This window comes from Anolis carolinensis, chromosome 2, assembly GCF_035594765.1.
Source record: "Anolis carolinensis isolate JA03-04 chromosome 2, rAnoCar3.1.pri, whole genome shotgun sequence".
In the NCBI taxonomy this organism is placed as follows: domain Eukaryota; kingdom Metazoa; phylum Chordata; class Lepidosauria; order Squamata; family Dactyloidae; genus Anolis; species Anolis carolinensis.
The window spans coordinates 118,428,512-118,450,416 of NC_085842.1; the positions used below are offsets into that span (position 1 = coordinate 118,428,512).

Genomic DNA, 21,905 nt, shown 5'->3' on the forward strand with positions numbered 1-21,905 from the left:
GCGTACGCCTTGGAAATGGGGCCGGGTCTCAGCTGCTCTGTGTGATTGACTGGATATTTTTAGCTCTGTTCTTAGAGCTTAGATTGCCTTACATGCGCCAGCCATTGATTCTGCTCTATTATGCTCACATTTTGGCTGGGTTTGAGGAGCAGGGGAAGAATACAATGCATTGTTAGAGCCGTTATTGAATTGGTGTCTGGAGAAACTTGTTTCTATAAGGAGAGATTGTCAACGGGTATTTGGAAATAGCTATGCTGGAAAGGTCTGCTTTTTTTGATGCCACAAATGTGGCAGGGCTAAGTTTAGATGATGGATGAAGCTGGATGTAGAAGGCCTAGGAAGGGGAAGAAAGGTTAAACAAATACTGCTATAGAGTGTGGGGTAAGGGGAAGGGAAGCTAGTTTGTCTATTGGGCCAAAAAAAGGCCACCAAATGCATGCAGGGCTCTTTCTAGAGCCTGATGAGATTCGTGACTGTCTGGTGTACCCTCTAAGCCTCTTCCTAATTGATGACTATCAGGGCAGTAGGATAATCTCTGGATGTCTGCATTACGTCACCAGAGGCTGGAATAGCTTAAGAATCCATGCAGCTGCTCTGGCAGGGCATGAGGTGTGTGAGCCTCAGAGCTTGCCCTCACCTAAGGAGAGCATCTGTGCCCCTGGGGATGGTGGGGGCCAAGGCCAAACCTATGGAAACATGCAACCTTCAGGGATATATTAAAAATCACAATTTTTCCAAACTACTCAGACTTCCCCTTCTTCCTCCCTAAAGAATAAATAGCATATTCCAAAATTCTATGAGAGCAAAACTTCAATTTTTATTTCACCCCCCCCCTTGCATTATTTAATATTTAAAAAGCATTTTTAAAATCGGGAGCACTGCTACATTATATAAATTGACTTTTGTTGCCATACCAGGATTTTATGGAATCCTGGGATTTATAGTTTATGAAGGAGTATTTAGAATTCTCAGCTAGGGAGCTCCTCTGGTGCTTCTGACCAAACTACAGTTTTGTATTCCACAGGATGCAGCCATGACAGTTAAAGTGGAACTGTAGTGCTATTGTTGTGTAGTGTGGAAGGTTCCCTGAATTGTAGATGTTTGTCCAAGGTTGTTGATTCTTTTGGGGGAAGCAATTTTGAAAGGTTTCATAGAAAGGGGGAAAGTGCTCCCCTAAATCCAGTACATTTGCCCACCACTTCTCTAACCTTTACCAAGCTGGTGTCCCTCATCTTTTGCTGATGAGTGGGAAAGGGAGGGTAAAACAGCAAATGATCTTTAAATGACATAGTTATGTTGATACTAAGCAGCTGGAAACAACTGGAAGAGAAGAAATCACGATGAAGCTGGTCGTTGGTACAACTCTGCCTCTTCTCCCTCAGCTGCAGTCTTCTGGGAGAGCAACTGCTTGCCCAGAAGAAATGTGTTTTGAGAAAGGTGTTTTTTTTAGTAGGGCCTCTGTTTTTCATCTAATCAATTTCTTTTTGGTGGCCTATCAAAAAGGTGCCAGCCTCAGCTTTGGTTGTGTGTTGTGCATGACAGGGAGTTGGACTGGATGGCCCTTATGGTCTGTTCCAACTCTTTGATTCTATGAAGAAACAAAACACTTTAAATTATGGTTAATTTATAAATATGCTACTGGACTTAGCCATTTTTAATTTTAAAAACTGAGACTAGAAATTAAAACATTTAATCTAAATTAATTGGTGGTGCACTGGTATCTTCCTGTTGCTAAGAAGAGATAATGGATTTAAAAGATGCACATTATCAGTCTTTTCCTCTGTATTTTTCCTCCCGTTTCCCACCCCTTTCTTTTGCCACAGGGAAACAAAACACTAGGTCAGTCCTACCGGGAGCCTATTCTCCCTCACACTGGAAAACAGTGGGAGTGATATTTTCAAGAGCATAGAAATCCAAATCTTTGAACTCGCATAATAGGATATTATTGCATGTATACAGGAAATACAAAACCCAAAGCTTACTTGTGAAAGCAGGCCAATTACAGAATACCATTCCCAAATGAAAATGTTAAATGCTGAATAGAAATATTTAGTGGAAAGAGATCGTTTTATTCTAGAGTTTTGTTTGGTAACGGGAAGGAAAAAATTTACTAGCCTAACATTGTTCGTTTGATGGCTTAGAAGACAAGTGAAAAACCCCAGTTCAGAACACTGCTATCTTTCAACATATCTTCTACAAAAGTGAATATTATACTTTCAAAAATCCAGATTTTCCTAAAAGTAAAAGATCTGCCAAGCCAGTTTTAATTCCAATTAATTTTATGTCATTTTATTCCTGGCAGCAAACAAATTAGGTTCCCTAAAATTCAAATCTTTTCCAAATATTACCGAAACCTCACTACTTTTGATGACAATAGGTTTAACGCAGTGGTTTCCAACCTTTTTTTGACCAGGGCCCACTTTGACCAGGGCCCACTTGGCTAGGGCCCACTCTCCAACATTAGTACCAAAAGAGTTACGAATCAGTTTTTGGTCAACTTTAGATTCAATTTGGTCATTTGGGATGCGGATTCAGAAAATTGCATTAGATAGACCACATCTGATCTAGTTTCTGATACAGAACATATGCCATATGTCGCCATCTGCTCGCTTACAAAAAAACATATTTAATAATCTAGAGCTGATGTGGTCTAGCCAATGCAATGGTCAGCTCCGTGGAAAGGAACAAATAAAATAAATAAATAAAGAGGAAGGAGGTTCGTGGACTGGATTTTCGTTCTCGTGGCCCACTGCTTGGCTGCAACCCACAGGTTAAGAACCACTGATCTAACAAAATAGGTTACTAAATAAACTAAATAGATTACTAAATAAGAATCGCATTTTGTACATCTGGCATTAAAAGGTTGACACATAGCTTCCCAACTGATCCTAAAGTATCTAAATGCTGCCATCTGAATATATAAACTCGACTGCATTCCGTCTATTTCTTTAGATTAGGAGTGGGAATCATGTGGCTGCCATTCTTAGATTGCATTTCTCAATGAGGCTGAGACTGTTGGGAGTTGTAGTCCAACGATATCTGGAAGGCCTCATGATATACATCTTTATATTTAGATTATAAATTACACTGTTATCAGTTGTACTTTCTTGGCAGCTGAGAATCAGATTCAGTCATATCTGTTGCTTTAATTCATTTTAGTTTTGCTTTTGTTCTTTTTATTTGTACTGATTGTATTTTGTTTTCAAAGTTGCTCTGGAGAAACTGAAGAGCAGGTTAAAAATTCTGAAATAAACAAATGTGAAAATGTTTGATTTGGGAAGGTTGAAGTCTTGGCATACAGAAACAATATAGCGTCTACTTTGCTCTAGGGAAGAGGTCACTGTTTAGGCTTCTAACTCTTACATTAAATGTGTTGGGTAACATTTGGTACCCAAAGACATCCATGTCTGGGCTATATCCCATAAAGGCATGTGTGCCTTTATTCAGTCACAAGTATCAAAGGATTTGCAGCTCCTAAAATGGCTGCACTCACAACCTCATCTTTTTTTTTCTCTACAGCATGAAGTGTCTGGTGAGGAGCACCTTTATTCTGACTTCCCAGAGATTGATTTGTCCCAGTTGGATGCCAGTGACTTTGATTCAACGAATTGCTTTAGTGAGTTGCAGTGGGACTGTGGGCGCTCCGAAACAGAGTCCAGCCAGTACAGCACAGATGACTCAGAGCTTTTTCAGGTATTTGGCACTGCGGACTTTCCTGTTACTTTGTAAAGTTGGTTCTCAAGGATACCCTTTTCTCACAGGTGTCTTCCCCTTAGCTTTGGGGCCAATATCATTTTTAGGGTGGTCTACTTGAGGAAAGAAACATGGTCTCAAAGGGGGAGTAGACACATGTGATGTGACTTTATTCCTTTTCAGAAAAATAACAGCTACCTGTAGCAGGATTAATGTTTGAATCAAAAACACTATTTTGAATTGAAAACACTAGGAGCAACTAGAAATATAGTCTCCTGCTTTCAAGAGTTTTGGAGGCAACATTTTAAAAAAGGCTTCCATTACATATGTGTGGAAGAAAACTATTAGAATCTGCTCAATATGTAAAACACTGCTCTTCCTTAGACAAAGCAAAGAAATGATGTCTCACTCTTAGTCTAAAGCAAAGATTGTAGTCATGCAGCCTACAGACAGATCCCAAGGCCATCTGTTGATAGTTTTCAAACCATTGACCCATTGAAAAACCCACATTACAATCAGGCTGCCAACATCCCCCAGATAACAAAACTCACTGCACAAACTGTGCCTCCAAACACACACACAAATCTTTTTGGAGGAATCAAATGTGACATTCCAGCCATATTCCATTTTATCAAAAAGGATTCATGAAGGCCATGGTGGGAAATGGTTATGGGCCATCTGGAGTTGCCTATCCTCAGTTTAAAGTAAAAGCACATGGTCATCTATCTTTTGGAACATTATTTTCCAGACAACTTTTGGAATCTGAGGCTATTGCAGGGTTTCCTTGCTTCCTATGTTTGGTGCCAAATGTTGATATGAACATAGGAGAATGCCTTATACTGAAAGCTGAATTAGGTAACATTCTCCTTAAGAACTCATCAGTCAATGTTTTAAGGCAACATTTTCAAGGGGTGGTGAGCCAACTCCAGGTGGTTTTCAGTGGAACAGGATTATCTAGGCCTGTTTCAGTCTGGATTTGGAGTAGGTTTAATACTGAAGCAACCTAGTCATCTTTCAAGAGAAAGACAGAAGTGTTAATTCTCCTTGATCTCCTAGTGGCTTTCCATACAACCAACCATGCTGTGTTGTTAGGCTGGCTCTCTGGGTTGATGCTGAAGTTACAGTGATATAGTAATGCTGAGGTTACAGTGACCTAGTCATGCCTTCAGACTCAAATTCCTGTCTTAAATTTCAGACAGGAGCTTTGAGGGGAATTCTAGTAGCCTATGAAGTTCTGTCTTCTGCTCTGTCCTCTTTTATATCTATACAAAGTTCCTGGAGATTTTGGAATGAGATGCCAGCTCAGTTTTGCAGTGTTGTCATGATCAGGGAAGCCTATGGAGTTGTTAACTTTCTATCTGGAGGGTAATAGATCAGATGAGGACTGACAGAAATTGGATGCTAAAGATGAAGATGCCAAGTATCACTGGTATACAGTCAGTTCTGCATGGGATTGCATTCTCCCCCTTCCTCAAAAACAAATGTGTAACCTGGGACTACTTTGAGATCCAAAATTGTCACTAGAGTTCCTGATTCCTTTCAGTGTTTTCCTCATGTTTCAGCTGATTCATCAGCTGTGTTGTTTGTTAGACTTGGATTGCCCATCTACAGATATCAATCCCCTGATCTCAATGGATAACTGAATATATATATATATATATATATATATATATATATATATATATATATCACAATAAAATAATAATAATAAGGACAACAAAAACTCTCAAGCAGAGAGACTGAGCCCTTGTATTAAGGAATTTTTATTAGCATGCATTCAAATAAATGTTTGTTCCCATCTGTATAAAAGAACCTGATAACTGGATTACTGTCCTTCATTATATGGAGGACTGCCCATGAAGACCATTTGGAAGCTTCTGTTAGTGCAACATTATAACTGTGTTAACATAATTTCTGGAAGAGTTACATTACTATCCAATTAGTTCCTGGAATAAATTTAAGGTACTGCTAATTTCATAAGTATGTACACCTCCTACCATACAATTCTGCCCACAGATTAAGAACATCACGAGAGACTCCTTTCCCGTTGTAATCCATAAGAAAAGTGCATCATGAAGACCCAAAAGAGAGGCAATTTTCAATGGTGGTAGCACCCTCTCAAATGCTTTTTCTACAAGTGATGTGACTGACACCAACGTTGTATGGTTTTAGGTGCCACAAGTTAAAAAGCTTCTAGTGTCACAACATTTCAAATTTGACTGTAGGTCATTCTGCTTGTGCACTTGTTGGCAACTTGCTGAGACTGATTTTATTTTATTTTCATTTGACAATGGTTTATTTATATAGAAAGGATAGAATGGATTTTTTATATTATATTGTATGCATAATTTTGTTTACATTGGCCCCTGAAATGCACATTGATGAGGGAGGAAAATGGTAAAGTAAATGAAGTGTTTTTTCTGGGATTCTTCCAGTTAGATTTTATCCCTTTTCTCTCTCACACACACATGCTGAGAAGTTCAGGATGTGAAAGGCAAAACCATAATTCTCTTCCTTAGTCCCTCCAGCCAATTCCTGTTTTGATTCTAAGCCCCTTGCAATGGATGCACAAGCCTGGGACATTCTGTACAGTCTTAGCCCAAAACCCATTAATTTCTCATTTCTTTCTCCTTTCTGGAACAGCATGGGAAAGCTGAGGAAAGGTGTCTGTGGTGGGGAGGAGGTCCAAGCTATTAATATCTCTTCAGCAGATGATTAGTGCTCCATTAATTTGCACTTGGTTTCTAAATGGAGCAAGTGTAGTAAAGCTAATGAGCAGGTGGAAGAATAGGAGAAGGCAGCCTAGCCTAGCCTCCTGTAATCTATTATTGAAAAGAAATGGCAGGATGATGCCTTACACATCCAGCTTGGTCTCCACCACCCAAACCTGAAAGATTGTTCACTAGTACATAGGAAGCAATGAAGCCGAATGGCATGGCGCATGGCAAGGGGGCAGGAAACTCATGGGGAGCACCGCAAAGTGACGTGACCTAAAAATGTTAATTTCCCACTACGCAGAAAGCTTCTTTTTATCTGACATTGCAGCTTCGGCACCACCTCTACCTCTCTGTATACATGGATATTTATAGCTGTGGCTCTTTCTCGGTGTGCATTGCTCGTGCTCTCTAAATATACGCGGTCCCATTATACAAATCACCGAGCTGAGAGGCATGGAGCGATGAGCCAGCAGGGAAGATTTTAAAACCACATGCCTTACTGGGGGAGGAGGTGACAGGATTCTTTTTCCACATCCCATATCTCTTCCCTCTCTTCTGTGTTTCTCTTGCCTTTACGCACTTAGACAGAACTAAACTGTCTTGTCTCTCATCAGGGTGCACTGTACTCGTGATAGGCTGAGTGTTCCCATTTTCTGGACATGCCATGAATTGTTATTAGCTGCACCTCTCCCCTTCTTAACCCGAGTTAACTGCCAGTGTGTCTCCACTCATGCCCCGTGATGTAACTACTGCTGTCTTCTCGGCCCACTTTCTTGCCATGATATGCAGCACTTTAATTTCCCTGTATTAGGTTTAGGATAACAGCCAAAAACTCTGTCCCAGGTCCAACCTTGTGTTAACCACTATCCAGTGCAGTGCAGGCATGAGCGTGGAAGTCTCATCAAGCAAGTGTGAAGAAAGGGCTGGCAAAAGAGGGATGTCCCTTTCTCTGTGGCCAGCGCAAAAGCCAAGCAGGCTGGTGAAGCTTAAAAACAGGGCTTTCCTTCTCCTCTGGCAGCCGGCTTCCTTTTCAGCCAGCAAAATGTTTCATGAGGTTGCTTTTTAATCCTCAGCAGGGCTCTTCTTATGACTAACAAGAAAGTAACTAAAAATTTAGAGGCTTAGCAACAAGGCTGCCATGAGAGAATTTCTCTTTTACAAAGAAATCTCAGTTTTTATACAAATTGCAGTAAATATTTTACAATCTTGTTATTCTTAGTATTCTACTCCACTCTTTACTGGTTTCTGTCACTAGCACTAATCCCTTTTCATTCTTTTTCATTGAGATATGAGAGGACATGACCTAAGAGGGTAGATCTTATGGTTCAAGTTTGTTTTTAAAATCAGCTTCCATTCTAACAATTTATCTAAAAGGCTTCAGAAAGAACAAAAAGATACAGGGTTTTTTTTTCTGATTCCCTACACAAAAAAAGGGGGGGCACAGAGAGTTGAAAAAGAAATAAAAATAGATTTTGGGACATTTTATTTTAAAAGGACTCATAAAATAAGGTGCTCATATATTTATTTCTTTAGTTTCTTTTCTAAATGTTCTATAACAGGATGACTTTTATGCAAAACAATCTGTTGTATCTGATCATCTTGGTCTTAATCCCTTTCTCAATTCTTTTTATGGTACTGAATGCTTTATGTCTGTTTGACATTATGGAAAACAGGAGGAGACAAAATAATGATCTCTGTTATACCAAGGTTGACGCTTCTTTTATAGAGTGGCAAAAATGCAAAACCAAAGAGATACCATATAGTTCAGTATCTTGCAGTGCCATTTGCAACAAACAAACAAAACAAAACATGTTTAAGTGGAATTCAATCTAGCTGCATTTTTAATATACCAAACATGACAATTTATTGCAACCAAAATTGTGTAATTGTATCACAGTATGTATACACTACATTTTCTGTTCATAAAGAGGTGGATTTTCAAGCTGTAAAAGATGTGAGTGTAACATTTAATTCCCCCCCTCTCAAAAAAAAAATCACTGTTTTCTAGAAAACCTCCCATGATTTCAAAATTCCCAGAAATTTGTCATCTCTACACAATGTAACTGCAAGATATGAGGCAGTTGGAACCTTTATGGCTACTGCTGGGTTGCAGTTAAGTAGGTTGTTTCAAGCATCTGCAGTGCCACGAACCAGGTAATCTTAAACTGACCAGCAACAGAAAAGCAAGTAAGAAAGGAAAGAATTGTGTTCTATATTGGCTGAAGTAGCTGAAAACCTGGTGTGATCTGATGCATGAAAGGGAGCTTTTTCTATCCTTGCCCGAGAACAAAAAATGCAATACATTAACTTTCTGCAGGGAAAGATTATGAGAAGTTTGTGCATTCTGATGATTTTGTATCTGTATTTGGTTGGGGGGGGGGGGGGTTGGTGAAGATTGTATTTGTATAAAAACATGGTATGTTATGAAAAATATGTGTTTACACAAATTTAATGCAAATACAATGCATGCACGTGTGTTCACGTGCCTTCAAGTCACATGAATTTCATAGGGTTTTCTTAAGCAAGGAATACTCAGGGATAGTTTTGCTTGTTCCTTCCTCTGAAATATAGCATACAACACCCAGTATTCACTGGCAGACTCCCATTTAAGTACTAGACCATGAATATGGTAAAAGTCAAATATTAGTAGTTTTCTCAATACCCAGTAGGTCAGGTCACATGGCAATACCTGCCCAATCCCTTCCTAATCTTATTACAAACCTGCAGGTAAAACTTGCTTATTAGGCTAACAACAGATGAGCATTTTGCTCTTGACCTCATCTTCCCACTGACAGGTATGTCTGTCATTTGAGGACATTTATACATCACTAAAAAAAGCAGACACACGTTTTCATAAAATTCACTGGCTACCAGTCTGCCTATGGGCATAATTCAAAATGCTGATTGTGATCTTTAAACGTTGACAGAGCTTTAGGTCCAAAATATCTTAAGAACCATGTATCCCTATATGTGTCTATGTATTAAGATCTTTTGGTGGTCTTAGTCCCACTATCATCACAGAAATGTTTGGAGAATACATGGGAGGTAAACCTCTTAGTGGGAAGTGCAGTTAGATTATTCTCTCCGTTTTGTATGTTATGACAGCAGGAATCTTTAGATGGGCCTTTGGTATTTAAATGAGATGGAAGGGTGTTTTGAATGTGGTGTACTTTTAACCATATTTTAAATAGTTTATCTATGTACTTTTGAATAACATTTAATTTATTTAAATGTTTTTATCTCTTTTAAATACAGTTTAAATTCACAGTTTTTCTTATTCACATTCAACAAAATGTGACTTGTCTAGGCATTTCTGGTTCCTTCAATGCAGGGGTTCTCAAACCTTTAAAGCTGCTGATCCCTTTTTGAAGGAAAAGTTTATTGTGGAGCCCCAAGAAACTTTTGGGCACAAGGGCTGGATTGCATTTTAAAATTTGACAGATGGGCTGGGCCAGTGGCAAATGGGTGGAGAGTGTTTGTGTGAACTAATTGAAAAACACATGAACAAATTCCTATGCAAACTTCATGTATATCATTTGTAGTGCAAAAGAAAAAAGAAAGAACAGTATAATATTTAAAATGAAAAACTATTTTAACCAACATAAACTTAATAGTATTTCAGTGGAAAACCCCAGGGACCATCCCATCCAACCCCTTTCTGCCATGCAGCAAAAGTGCAATCAAAGCACGCCAGCAGATGGCCATCCATAATTTTTCATAATAATATGCATCTTCCTCCCTTCCTTCTTCCCTCCTCTCTTCCCTCCCTCCCTCCTTGCAGACCAGAGAGAAGAGGCATCTCTGGGCCCTGGGATGCGCCTTTTGGCGCCCGTAGCTTCATGGAGCTGCTGTCACTGAGGAGAAGGGAGCTGAGGGCCGCTGGGAGTGCCTTGCATAGACCTGCCTGGATCTTAAAGCCTTGGTCCTCCTCCTCCTCCTCTTCCTCATTCTCCACCTTGGAGGAATAAAGGAAGAGAGGAAGGATTGAAGCGGGAATGAAAGGAAGGAGGAAGGATTGAAGGGAGGCAAGACTGAAGGAAGGCGAGTGGGCAGACCCTGGGATCCACCATTTGGTGCCCGTAGCAATCATGGTGCAGATTCCTCTTGCCTGGTGCAGGCATTGGCAGGAGCAAAACCACCCCCTACCCCCTCTCAGGGCCCCCGCCACACGCTGAGCTCTGAGGAGTACCTGGATCTCAAAGGAGCAGGAAGAGGAGGAGGAGAAGAGAGAAAGATAAGGGTAGCAGGGAGGCCTTGTAGGCTATGGCGGCGGCAGTGGCGAGGAGGAGACCCCGTAGGCTGCACCGGCCAGAAGAAGGCCGCAAGGGCCATGCCGGCTGTGGCCAGGATGAACAAGGCCCCAAAGGCCACGGCAGCCAGAAGGACACTCCAAAGGCTGTGGCGGCAGTGAGGCCCAGTAGGCCACATGCTTCCTAGCCAGGTGAGAGCGGGGGGGGGGGGAGGTGCGGGGGCCCAGTGGAGCCCCTGACTGTGCTACACGGAGTTCTTAAGAGCTCCGTGGAGCACACTTTGAGAATCACTGCTCCAGTGCAACTCTGCAATAATCCTTGCTAAGGCTAATAACAGAATTTTATTTTCAATTTTTGGGAAAAGTGTGTGTGTGTGTGTGTGCTGATAGATATATGCAGATGTAAAGTTGAACATGACTTTTATAATTTAAATAGAACATGATCTCACCTGAGGAGGACTATTAATATGGTGATCAGTAGGTTTGCTGTCTTAAAATCTAACTTTGGAAGAGAAGCTTCTAGCATATGAACTGTACTGTTCTTCTTCCAAGAGAAGATCATTTTTTATTTTAAAAGGAACTATTTTCTGGAATATTCTCCCCCCCCCCCAAGTTGGCTCACTAACAGCCTGAATATTAGACAAGGATAGTCAGTTATTATATTATTATTGACACAACGACATTGTATGACACAACAAACAAGATAGATATGCTGGATTTCATATCACAAAATCACAAGTCGAACACTTCCCAAGTGTCTAGGACTGTGTGATGTATTTTCGGATGATGCGTGCAGATCCCAGTAGGGTGGCCTTTTGCAGTTGACAGATCGTAATTTTGTCAATGTCTATTGTTTCCAATGCCGGCTGAGATCTTTTGGCACGGCACCCAGTGTGCCCATCACCACCGGGACCACCTGCACTGGTTTCTGCAAGAGTCTTTGAAGTTCAGTCTTGAGTCCTGATAGCGGCTGAGTTTTTCCTGTTGTTTTTCGTCAATGCGACTGTTACCTGGGATGGCAACATCAATGATCCAAACCTTTTTCTTTTCCACAACTGTGATGTCTGGTGTGATGTCTGTCTCCTTCTTCAGAGTCCCATTCGTGAGCCATAGCCAGGTCTTCTCGTTACCAGCTTTTCCTTCAATTTTGTCAAGGAACTTTCCATGCAATGTTTTGTTGTGCCAGCTGTCAGCTCTAGTTTGTAGTGTGGTTTTCTTGTACTGGTTTTTTGTCTGCTGTGCTTTGAGGAGTTTCTGACTTTTGACTTCAATCAAAGCAGGTTCTTCACTTTGCTTTACATATTCTGCCAGGGCATGTTCTTCTTCTTTGACTGCTTGTTTTACTTGTAAGAGTCCTCTGCCCCCTGATCTTCTAGGCAGATATAGCTGGTCAACATCACTGCGAGGGTGCAGTGAATGATGAATGGTCATGAGTTTTCTTGTTTTTCTGTCCAAATTGTCCAGTTCCGCCTGTGTCCAATTTATAATGTCAGCAGTATATCGTATGACAGGTATGGCCCAGGTGTTTATGGTCTTGATGGTGTTGCCTCCATTGAGCTTGCTTTTGAGAATTTTTCTGACCCTTTGTGTGTATTCTTTACTGACCACAGTCTTCACATGTTCATGCTTGATGTTGTCCAGCTGTAATATGCCCAGATATTTATAGGCCTCTGGCTGGTGACACTTTATTGTTTGGCCATTAGGCATATTTATGCCCTCACTTTCAATGATTTTTCCCTTCTTCAATGCCACTGTCGAACATTTGTCCAAACCAAACTCCATGCTGATATCAGTATTAAAAATTCGAACAGTGTTGGTCAGAGACTGGATTTCAGTTTCCGTTTTCCCATATTATTATTATTATTATTATTATTATTATTATTATTATTATTATTTGTAAAAAAAAAAGCTAATATTTTTGCTGCTCAGTTCCTGTATGAAACGAAGAGCCCATTCTTTTGTATTCTGATTCCTGCGAAAGTTTATATCAAAGGTTGAGGAATAGCTGCACAGGAAGCTCTTTGAAGTGTTTCCCAGGAGTAATTGAGAAGAGAAACATGAACTAACACCATGGGATAAGAGCTTGCATTTGGGCTAATGGATGATAAACAAGCAGTAAAATGAACATCTTCCCTGCTGCTGACCCTCCTTTTCCATTTTTGTTATTTCAGAATGAGCAATACATTTAGCAGCATAATGGAAAAAAACTTTTTCAGACCCGTTCTTTTTCAATATAAGACTCAGCTTAGATTTCAGGTTGCTGGAACCAGGCTGCATTTTGTAGTGGAATCATCCACTCATTACAAATGTTTGAAGAGTCCCTTCTCCACAGACATACCGTTGCCTCCCAGTTTTGTGCTGTTCTTGTAAAAGGTCCAGAATGACTGACAGGTTGTCGTGGTTGGATGCATAGTTTCCACTGAACTTCCTGAGGAAAAGATAAACAGAGCAGAAATGTAAAAGACAGGACTTTCAGGAATGAGCAGAGTGTGATGAATCCTGCTGATGTCCTGTGTGTGGAGATCTCTTGCCAATATCAGAAGGAAAATAAAATTTGCCCAGAGAATACAGCCCCCTTGGTGCCTTCTTCCTGGATGCTGCCATGATAACTTTTAACAGAACGGACATGAATACTTGGGGTTAATGACAACTCTTGAAAAATCCAAATAAGAGTTCAGAGCCAGTGGGAGCTCTTGGTTTCTTTAAAGCCAAGTACGCTGCTAGGTCTCCAAGAGCCAATGCAAATGTTTGGGCTAGCATGTGATTAAGACCTTCCTGTGACCATGTCACATCAGAGCCCATATGCAAAGGATCATTTGCTTGGAAGCAATCCCACATCAACATGGCCCTGTGCAACATTAGCACCTCAGGGAGAAGACCAGAAAGCAAACTTTCCTGCATTTGCATTCTGAGGCAAAGTAGTTGTGTGGAGCAGTGCTTCCCAAACCTTTCCACTCATGGCCCCTTTCAACCAGAAAAATGTTTACATGACCCCAGGTATATAGATATATAAAGTAGATATAAAAATAAAACATTTACTAATAACAAATCAGCATTTGGAAGATTTGCTAAGCAGACTGATTTTCCTTTTTATGAATTCCAGCTTAAGCATCTTCTGCAGATTCTACTATAAACACTGCACGACAGCTTGTCTAAAACAGCCACTAGATGATATTCTGAAAACATTTATTGTTGCAAATTTTTAGGACCCCAACATTGAGCTAAGGGGACCCCATTTTGGGTTGGGACCTACAGTTTAAGAAGCAGTGGTATGGAGGGCTGTACCATGACTGCCCATGAAACCTTTCTGTAAAGTGTTGGAGTATGTGTGTGTTTGTTTGGGGGAAGTTATATCGAACCAACCAGGATTTGAGATCTTCTCTTCTGTGCCACCAGTGCATTTTTTTACTTCATACATACCTAACTAAATTTCAGACTAAAACATCTCTGGCAACTCTCTTTCTCTGTCTTGACCCAAATTGTATCATGTGTCTAGCCTGTGGATGGGGGCTGTAATCCTTGATCCTTGCCCTTTACTTGCTATGGCACCATTTGGATTGGATCTGTACATGTACAGTTTATATTTGTGTCAAGTGAGCCATGTGTGTGAAGAGATTATTTTACTGATGTGAGGAACAAAATCTTCAAACTTCCCTACCTTCCACATTAGGGTCCTGATCGGTGCTGGATTTTCTGTGCTTGATTGTGATTTTGGTTTAAAGTTGCAACCCAAATATTTAAAGCAACATGGATATGAATCAGTTATTCAAAAGTAGATTTTTAAATGTTGCCTTGATGATTTCAATCAATGCAACATGCTTTAAAGTACCATGTACTTTGAGGAATGTCCATCAATGGTGATATCTAGGCTAAAATACCAGCTTTTCTGACAACTCATTATACTGCAAGGGCCAATCCTTTACCACCAAGACTTACATTGCCTAATATCTGTGACAGAAAACTGCTACTACATGCCATGTGGAATACAAGGAAAGCTTCCTAATGTCTTGTATTCAATGTCTCCTATTTTGCCCTGCATAGTGGTTTCTGAGCTAAGGAAATGTTCTGCAAGTTTTGAGCAGGTGTAACCATCAGGCATGCTTAGTTGTCCTCCAGCCAGCAATGGGGAACTTGACAGATTTAAAAATTGATTAGAGAAGAGGAAAAACCGAGGCCACATCTACACAGACACCTTACCCTGGGGCTGACATAGGATGTGGAACTCCAGATCAGTCCCAGGAAAGTCCATAGGGCTAGTCCCCAAGCTGCTGCTGTAGTGGGAAGGAGTCCTGATTGTTCAGTGGCACCGATCTTGGTTTGGCACTCTTACCACCCCTCTCCTGTTCCCATCATAGCTATGACCACCAGCTGCAAAATAGCTGGTAGCCTTCGCTCACTGACTGGAGTGACATAAGCCAGGGTGCCAGAGTGACATAGGAGCAAGGGGGAATCACCCCTCCTTTCCCCTCCTTTCTCTGATCACTCTTGTGCTCCAGCCAAGGTCACTCCGATTGCTGAGTGATGGCCACCTCTGAAATGAAAGGGACAATATGTACCATCCTCTGTCCCCAGGCTCAGAAAATATAGGATGGGGATGTAAATAGTTGAAGCCTGTTCCATATTGGAATTTGCTCAACTGTTTATATGGGCCGAAACTTCAGGTTTGCTCTAGTCTCTGGAAACCTCTGGAAAAATGTGCCTTTTCTTGATGTAGTTCAATGCCACATTAACCTGGAATAGTTCAGTGTATCATGTGATGCAATGGAGTTAATCCCCTCCCCCACTTTGGAGTTAAGTAGATTTGCTCCAAATCTCTATTTTTCCATGAGGATCCTGGAATATCAGTTGTGATAATTTGGCCCTGTCTGGCATCTCTCCATGATCTGTTTGGAGTGATAACTAAATTCCCCAAACCCTTGCTTCAAACGGTTCCAGCCCAACTTACCTGTCCAAACGTATCTCTCCCTATGAACCAGCTAGGTTGTTAAGATCCACCAGGGAGGCCCTGCTCTTGGCCCCACCTTCTTCACCTTCTTCACAAGTGCGACTGGTGGGGTCAAGAGTCAGGACTTTCTCAGTGGTGGTCCCTCTGTTATGGAACTCCCTCCCTCCTGGTTTTCAGGGGGAAAAGATAAGTCCTGGCTCTGGAACTAGGCGTTTGGGGAATAGAGTGATAGTGCAATACAGAACTGACATGAACACAGCAACATGAAGGATGGCCATGGCAGGTTATGTTTTCAAGTTTTCAAAGTTTTATTGTATTTATATGTTTTTGTTGTTATTGTTTAATATGATCTATTTATACACTGTGTTTTGTAATGTGGCACTGCAGTGGCCAAACTGCAAGCCACTTTGAGTCCCTTCGGGGTGAGAAGAGTGGGGTAGAAGTTAAATAATAAATAAATAAATACATTCATATAACCAGGTCCTGGGACTTTTCAGGGACATAATATAAATGGTCATTAAAAGGATGTGGTTCTTTTTTAATGGTTATTGTTATTGTTATTGCTTCATGCACACCTAATAATAATAATAATAATAATAATAATAATAATAATAATATCCCACTTTTATCTCTTGATTGAGTTGTAAAGCAGCTGGTTGATATGTTTCTATTCATGCCTAAAGGCAAAGTTTGCTATTATACCTATATTGCTTCATACCTTCAGATGCTGAGAGGTCAATGCAGCAAATTAATATTGAAATAAAGTATCAAGAGTTGAATTCTATGTGACCACAATTCAGTTAGTATACCATAACTAATTTTTCAAGATTAATACAATACAAATAGCGTTCTTCGTTATCTTCTTATTTGATTCCCAGAAATAGTAGTATACCATACGGTTCAGGTAACAGCATCAGCACCAATGTGTTGTCGAAGGCTTTCATGGCCAGGATCACAGGGTTGTTGTATGTCTTTCGGGCTGTGTGGCCATGTTCCAGAAGTATTCTCTCCATAGATGTGGGCAAAACGTCAGGAGAGAATACTTCTGGAACATGGCCACACAGCCCGAAAGACATACAACAACCCAGCATCAGTACCATTTAGAAAATAGGTTTATCAATTTGTATAAACAGAACGCATTTCAGTCCTTAATACATACATGAACCTGATAGATTTGAAATGGATTGGACACCTTCCGTTTGGTTTCCTAGAAATTCAAATTGGGTTGCAACGAGCCTAAGGCAATTACAGTAATGACATGATTTGATTGTGAGTTGTCATGAGAGGTGTTTTGCAAACTGTGCTGTAAATTTTGTCGATACATTGCTAGTTGTCCCTCGTTGCAGCACACAGTCTTCGGGATGGTGTGGATTAATCTGCTGAGCTGTGAGATTGTGTGGTTTGGGTTCATCTGATAAGGCATGAACATTTTCTGGCTTCCAGCTCTGTAAGATCTCTACAGGGTAATTATATGATGTCAAAAGTGTTATGTGCATATTTTTCTCAAGATGTGTGAGAAGTTTCCCTGCAGTCATACTCCACCCTCTCTCTTTGTTGGATCTCTGATTCACATTTACTTTTCTTTTATGTATATGGAGCCTGGGTAATGTTCCACCATAATCTTTACAGTGGAGTTATCCCTAAGAAAGTAACCATACAAGAGGGTACCTTTCACACAGATTTAAGTCATGACATTAAAACCTACATTGAGGAAACTTTTGATGTAAAAGATTGTAGATACACCTCATCCAGTACTGAGTCCTGTGCAGACATTTGAACATTGGTCGGAAGAGTGATGCATAACTCATGGAATAGAAGAGGGATTTTAAAGCATTAACATTAAGCAAATTCTAAGTGAGCAATTTAGGCAACTCTAGATTTTATTGATAGAGAGTGGTTTGGATTAAAAGTTTGCAAGTTAAAATTAAGTTTTAGTACAAACTGAAAGGAAAGACCATTCTAAAGTTTCTGTTTTTCCATCAACTTTAGGAGAACAAAGACTACACCACAATCCTTTCAGTGTACACTGAGTTTATATGAAAATTTCAGCCCAACCAATTAATTGTAGAATAAATTTTATTCTGAGATCAAAGCTATGTACTGTGATCTTGAGTATGCTTAATTAGAAATAAATCCCACTGAGTTTAATGGGGCTTAGTGTGTTTAGCATTGTAACCTTTGTTGATTATTATACTAATTAAAGTGACAGTCATTATTCAGGATGTCATCTGTCTTGGTTGAAGTATATCTAAGGCTGTGATCCTATGTATACTTGGCCTGAATCAGTTGAATGTACTTCCAAAGACACATGCGTAACACTGGGCTACAAAAGAGGAGAGAATCAGCAATGATGGAAAATGTCAAAGGGCTGACAGTCTTTAAACAGTGAATTTGTAGCTTTATTTCATTGATACTAAATCATACTTCCAGTATAATCCTTCCAACATTAGCTCTGTTTGTGAAACAGAAATTCACATATAGGGACAAAGTTTTCAATTCATGAAGAAATAAAACTTGCCTCCAAATCAGATCAGATCTCCATGAAACTGGATGATTGCCATTGCTAAATAAATCAATTCGTTCTAGAAATAATGTTCATGGATGGGTGAATCTGCTAAAGCACCTCACACCTTTTTGAATGATATTCAAGCTATCCACAGCTGAGGACAAGATGTCCAGAGGACAGGCGAAAGAAACATGTGTAACACAGAAAATTTAGTCAAAGCAGAAAAAAGAGAGGACATTTTGTGAGGATGACTGAATCCATTTTTCTATATTTTGAGGATTACTGCAAACCTTTCTGTGGTTGGAGCTCTTTAGATACAGCTATACTTCTATGTCACTAAGTGCATCTACACTGTAGATTTAACAGCCATGGCTCAATGTTATAGAATCATTGGAGTTCTAGTTTGGCAACATACCAGCACTCTTCAGAAGAGAAGGCTCAAGATCTTGTAAAACTACAAAACACATGATTCCATAGCATTGATCCATAACATTTAAAGTTATGAATTTTGCAGCATAGATTGCCAGCATACATGAGTGCAAACAGGCCTTCAAAGGCTTTGGCAAGCACTAAATGTCCTTTTCTGCCCCCCTGGAAAAAGTCATTCAGGGAAATGTGGGTCAGAAAGATGTCCCTGGTCACAACACACAGGTGGCAATTTTTGCAGGAGCTCTGAATGATGACAGACATATGCAGTATTGTTCAGAGCTCAGTCAGACAAGGCAGAGGTACTCATGTTGCACTGGAAAGCCAAACACATTATAACAATTATCTCAAGAACATGCAAATGGCTCAGGAATGTAATGTGTGTTGAGCATCTTGGAGTGGTCACTTGTGAATCTGAAGTAGATTAACAGTGTGGCCTTGTCCAAGGAGTGTGTTCCCCTCTCCTTTACATAGAATCATAGAATAGGGTTGTAAGAGACCACATGGGCCATCTAGTCCAACCCCCTGGTATGCTGGAAAAGCACAATCAAAGTAGCTCTGACAGATGGCCATAAAGGGTGAGGTGACAGACACCTTAACAATTTGCAAGGTAAAAAGCAGAAATTAAGGGTGTATCTACATTGTAGAATTAATGCAGTTTGACAGCACTTTTAACTGCAGTGGCTCAGTACTATGGAATCTTGGGATTTGTAATTTGGTGAAGCACCAGGGGCTTGTAAAACTATAATTCCCATGACTCCATACGTTGAATCAGAGGAATTGTGCCATTTTTATTGTTGGTGTGCAGTGCCCATTCCAAATGAGAGTGTGGAATGTCAAAGCAATATGTTGATGCCATGGAAATTGTTTCCAGTAACAGTCTTAAGTCAGTAAGAGGGAGGATGTAACCAGATGTACATCGAATTTAAACTATTTCCCCTGTGCTTTCTTTACTTTCTATTCTGATCAAGAGTTCCGAAGAATTAAAAAAAATACACAGGATTTTATTATCTTGCAGAGCTTGGAAAGTTACTTTTAAGAAAGAGGGAATAACATAACATGCTGCAATTTCCCATAACTGGGCAGCCGTGCCATGAATCAGTCATTCTTTTGTTGCCCAATTAGGAAGAACTTTAGCATGTTACTACATTTATTCTTCTAAAAAATATTTTCCCATTGTATTTAACTAGCAATATTTTGTGCTGCAGTGAGCAACTGTTGGGGTTAGGAGGCTAGATTGCCCCCCTTCCCCTGTAAAGCTCCCAGATCTCCAAGGAATTAGATCTAGTTCTCCAGGTCTCAGGGCAAGGGAGAAGAATCTCAGGGCAGTGTGCTACCTTCAAAAATGTTCATATGTGTCTTCTTATCATTGGTTAGATTTGACATGATCCTAAATCATGCATACACAGTGTTGTTTGTGCTACACCCTCTTCCTCTGAACACACCTTGTACAACTGATAATATATATGCAAATGTGCTTACTGTTTCCACAATCCCAGTGAGTCACATTAAGTGAACTGATGAATAGTTACACACCACAAAGGAATATGCAATTGCATGTACAACAATTACATCTGTGGACAAAGAAATAATTAAATGCCATGATGGTTGCTTCTCATTGCAGCACACAGTCATATGGAAGGCAGGGATTAGTCTGATTATGAAATCTGATTATGCAACTGACAACGAAATGTGAATATTATGCCACAACAAAAAAGTATAGCTACTTGCATATAAAACACAAACAGAATGCTTAGATACAGATTATTCCTAGTTTTGACCCTGAAAATGTCAAGGCCTGGGTTTGTCCTCTGACCTGGCAACTGTTTTCCCAGGAGATCTTGGGCTTCTCACTGAAAAAAACATTCTTTCTTGAAAAAGTGGCTGAGAAATTATTTCTAGTTCAAGTCCTCATTGGCATCCTGTTCACAAGATTATAAATCAGATGCAAGTTTTTGCTAATGTCAGACATGACCTCAAAAGCCTACCTTTCCAGCCAGGGCAGCACTCCAATCAAAGAGTTGTTGGGGAGCTGGAAAATGCTGTCAGCTGCAGACCCATTGAGAGAAACAGTTGTGTCAGGAGCCTACGGTGTCTTTCTAGCTGCCTCTTCTCAAACATAGCCAGCTACCTCTGTGACCAAGAGAGTGCTGGAGTCGTTTTTTTTTTTTTTGTTTTTTTTTAACCTAGTGGGTGGGACATGCAGCCTGCAGACCAAGCTTTTCCCACCAATGTTTATGCTAACACTGAGGTTTCCAATTTTTATTTTTAACAAATGTACTTTTTTAAATGATCAAGAGAATATATACACTTATATCAAAGATTGGGAAAGTACGTATTTTGGAATATATCTCCCAGAATCTTCCTGCTAGCATGACCAGAAGCCATGCTGAAAAGGAAGCTTCAGGAAACTACAACCCTCCCAAAAGTAACTTCTCCAGCTTCAGATCAGTACACACACCTGTGTTACATTTCCTGAATATGATATGTTGTTCTTCTGTAGGAGAGCTTTTATTCGAGAAACTGTTTCACTCTCCAAGTGAAATGCATTGATCTGTTTGAAGGATGATGCAATAAAGTGTTTAGAAAAATAAATTGTTACAGAAAAGTGCTAACTTAATTTTTTTTTCTCTCCCTCCCCCTCCCCCCCGTCTTTCTCACACATTCTTCTGACTCCTTCCTCCAGATTATAGACAGCGAGAATGAAGCATTGCTGGCAGCCCTCACCGAGACACTGGATGACATCCAGGGGGACGACATGGGTCTGGCCACCTTCAGAAATATGGACGAGGGGGACATGCCCAACAGCGGCTACACATCACCCACCCCCTATCCCAAACCTGCCACCCCTGTCTCTAGGGGCCCTCCTCTGACCCCCGAGGTTGATGAGCTGTCTCTAGTAAGAACCTACTTCCTACTGTTTAAGGTGGATTTGGATGCACCTCTGATAAGCCGGCTGCATGGGTATGATAGGAAGCAAAGGTCTGAATTTTTTCATTATAGGCTTACAATTATAACAATACAAAAGCATATATATATACCTGTTTATTGTATACGTATACATGTGCCGCACCATTGCTTTCATCTGATTTGTTCTATTACCATCATCATTGGGGAGGGGGGAGGCTGAGAGGCAGGAGAGGGAGAGAAGAATGGAAAGAGCAAGTGTGTGAATGGTTTAGTAGCATCCCAGATCTCTGTGCTTTGAACTTAGAGCATTTTATTCCCATCTCCATGTCCGTCAAAAAGTCTCCAGATTCTGCTCACCTGCATGGCTGAAGGCATGAGACAAACTGGATTTATTGAGAGTCCAATAGTTTCCCTGAGTATCAGGCTATTCTATATTTATTTGAGTCTTCATGGTAGAGC

At 40.4% G+C, this 21,905-nt stretch overlaps 1 protein-coding gene across 1 annotated transcript in view; it reads left to right on the forward strand.

Moving 5' to 3' along the window:
- ppargc1b (PPARG coactivator 1 beta) overlaps positions 1-21,905 on the forward strand; it is a 145,523-nt gene that overhangs the window by 92,137 nt on the left and 31,481 nt on the right. The window contains exons 2-3 of the mRNA XM_008104657.3: positions 3,520-3,693; positions 21,223-21,435. Coding sequence (XP_008102864.2) covers positions 3,520-3,693; positions 21,223-21,435 — 387 coding nt within the window. The remainder of the gene's footprint in view (positions 1-3,519; positions 3,694-21,222; positions 21,436-21,905) is intronic.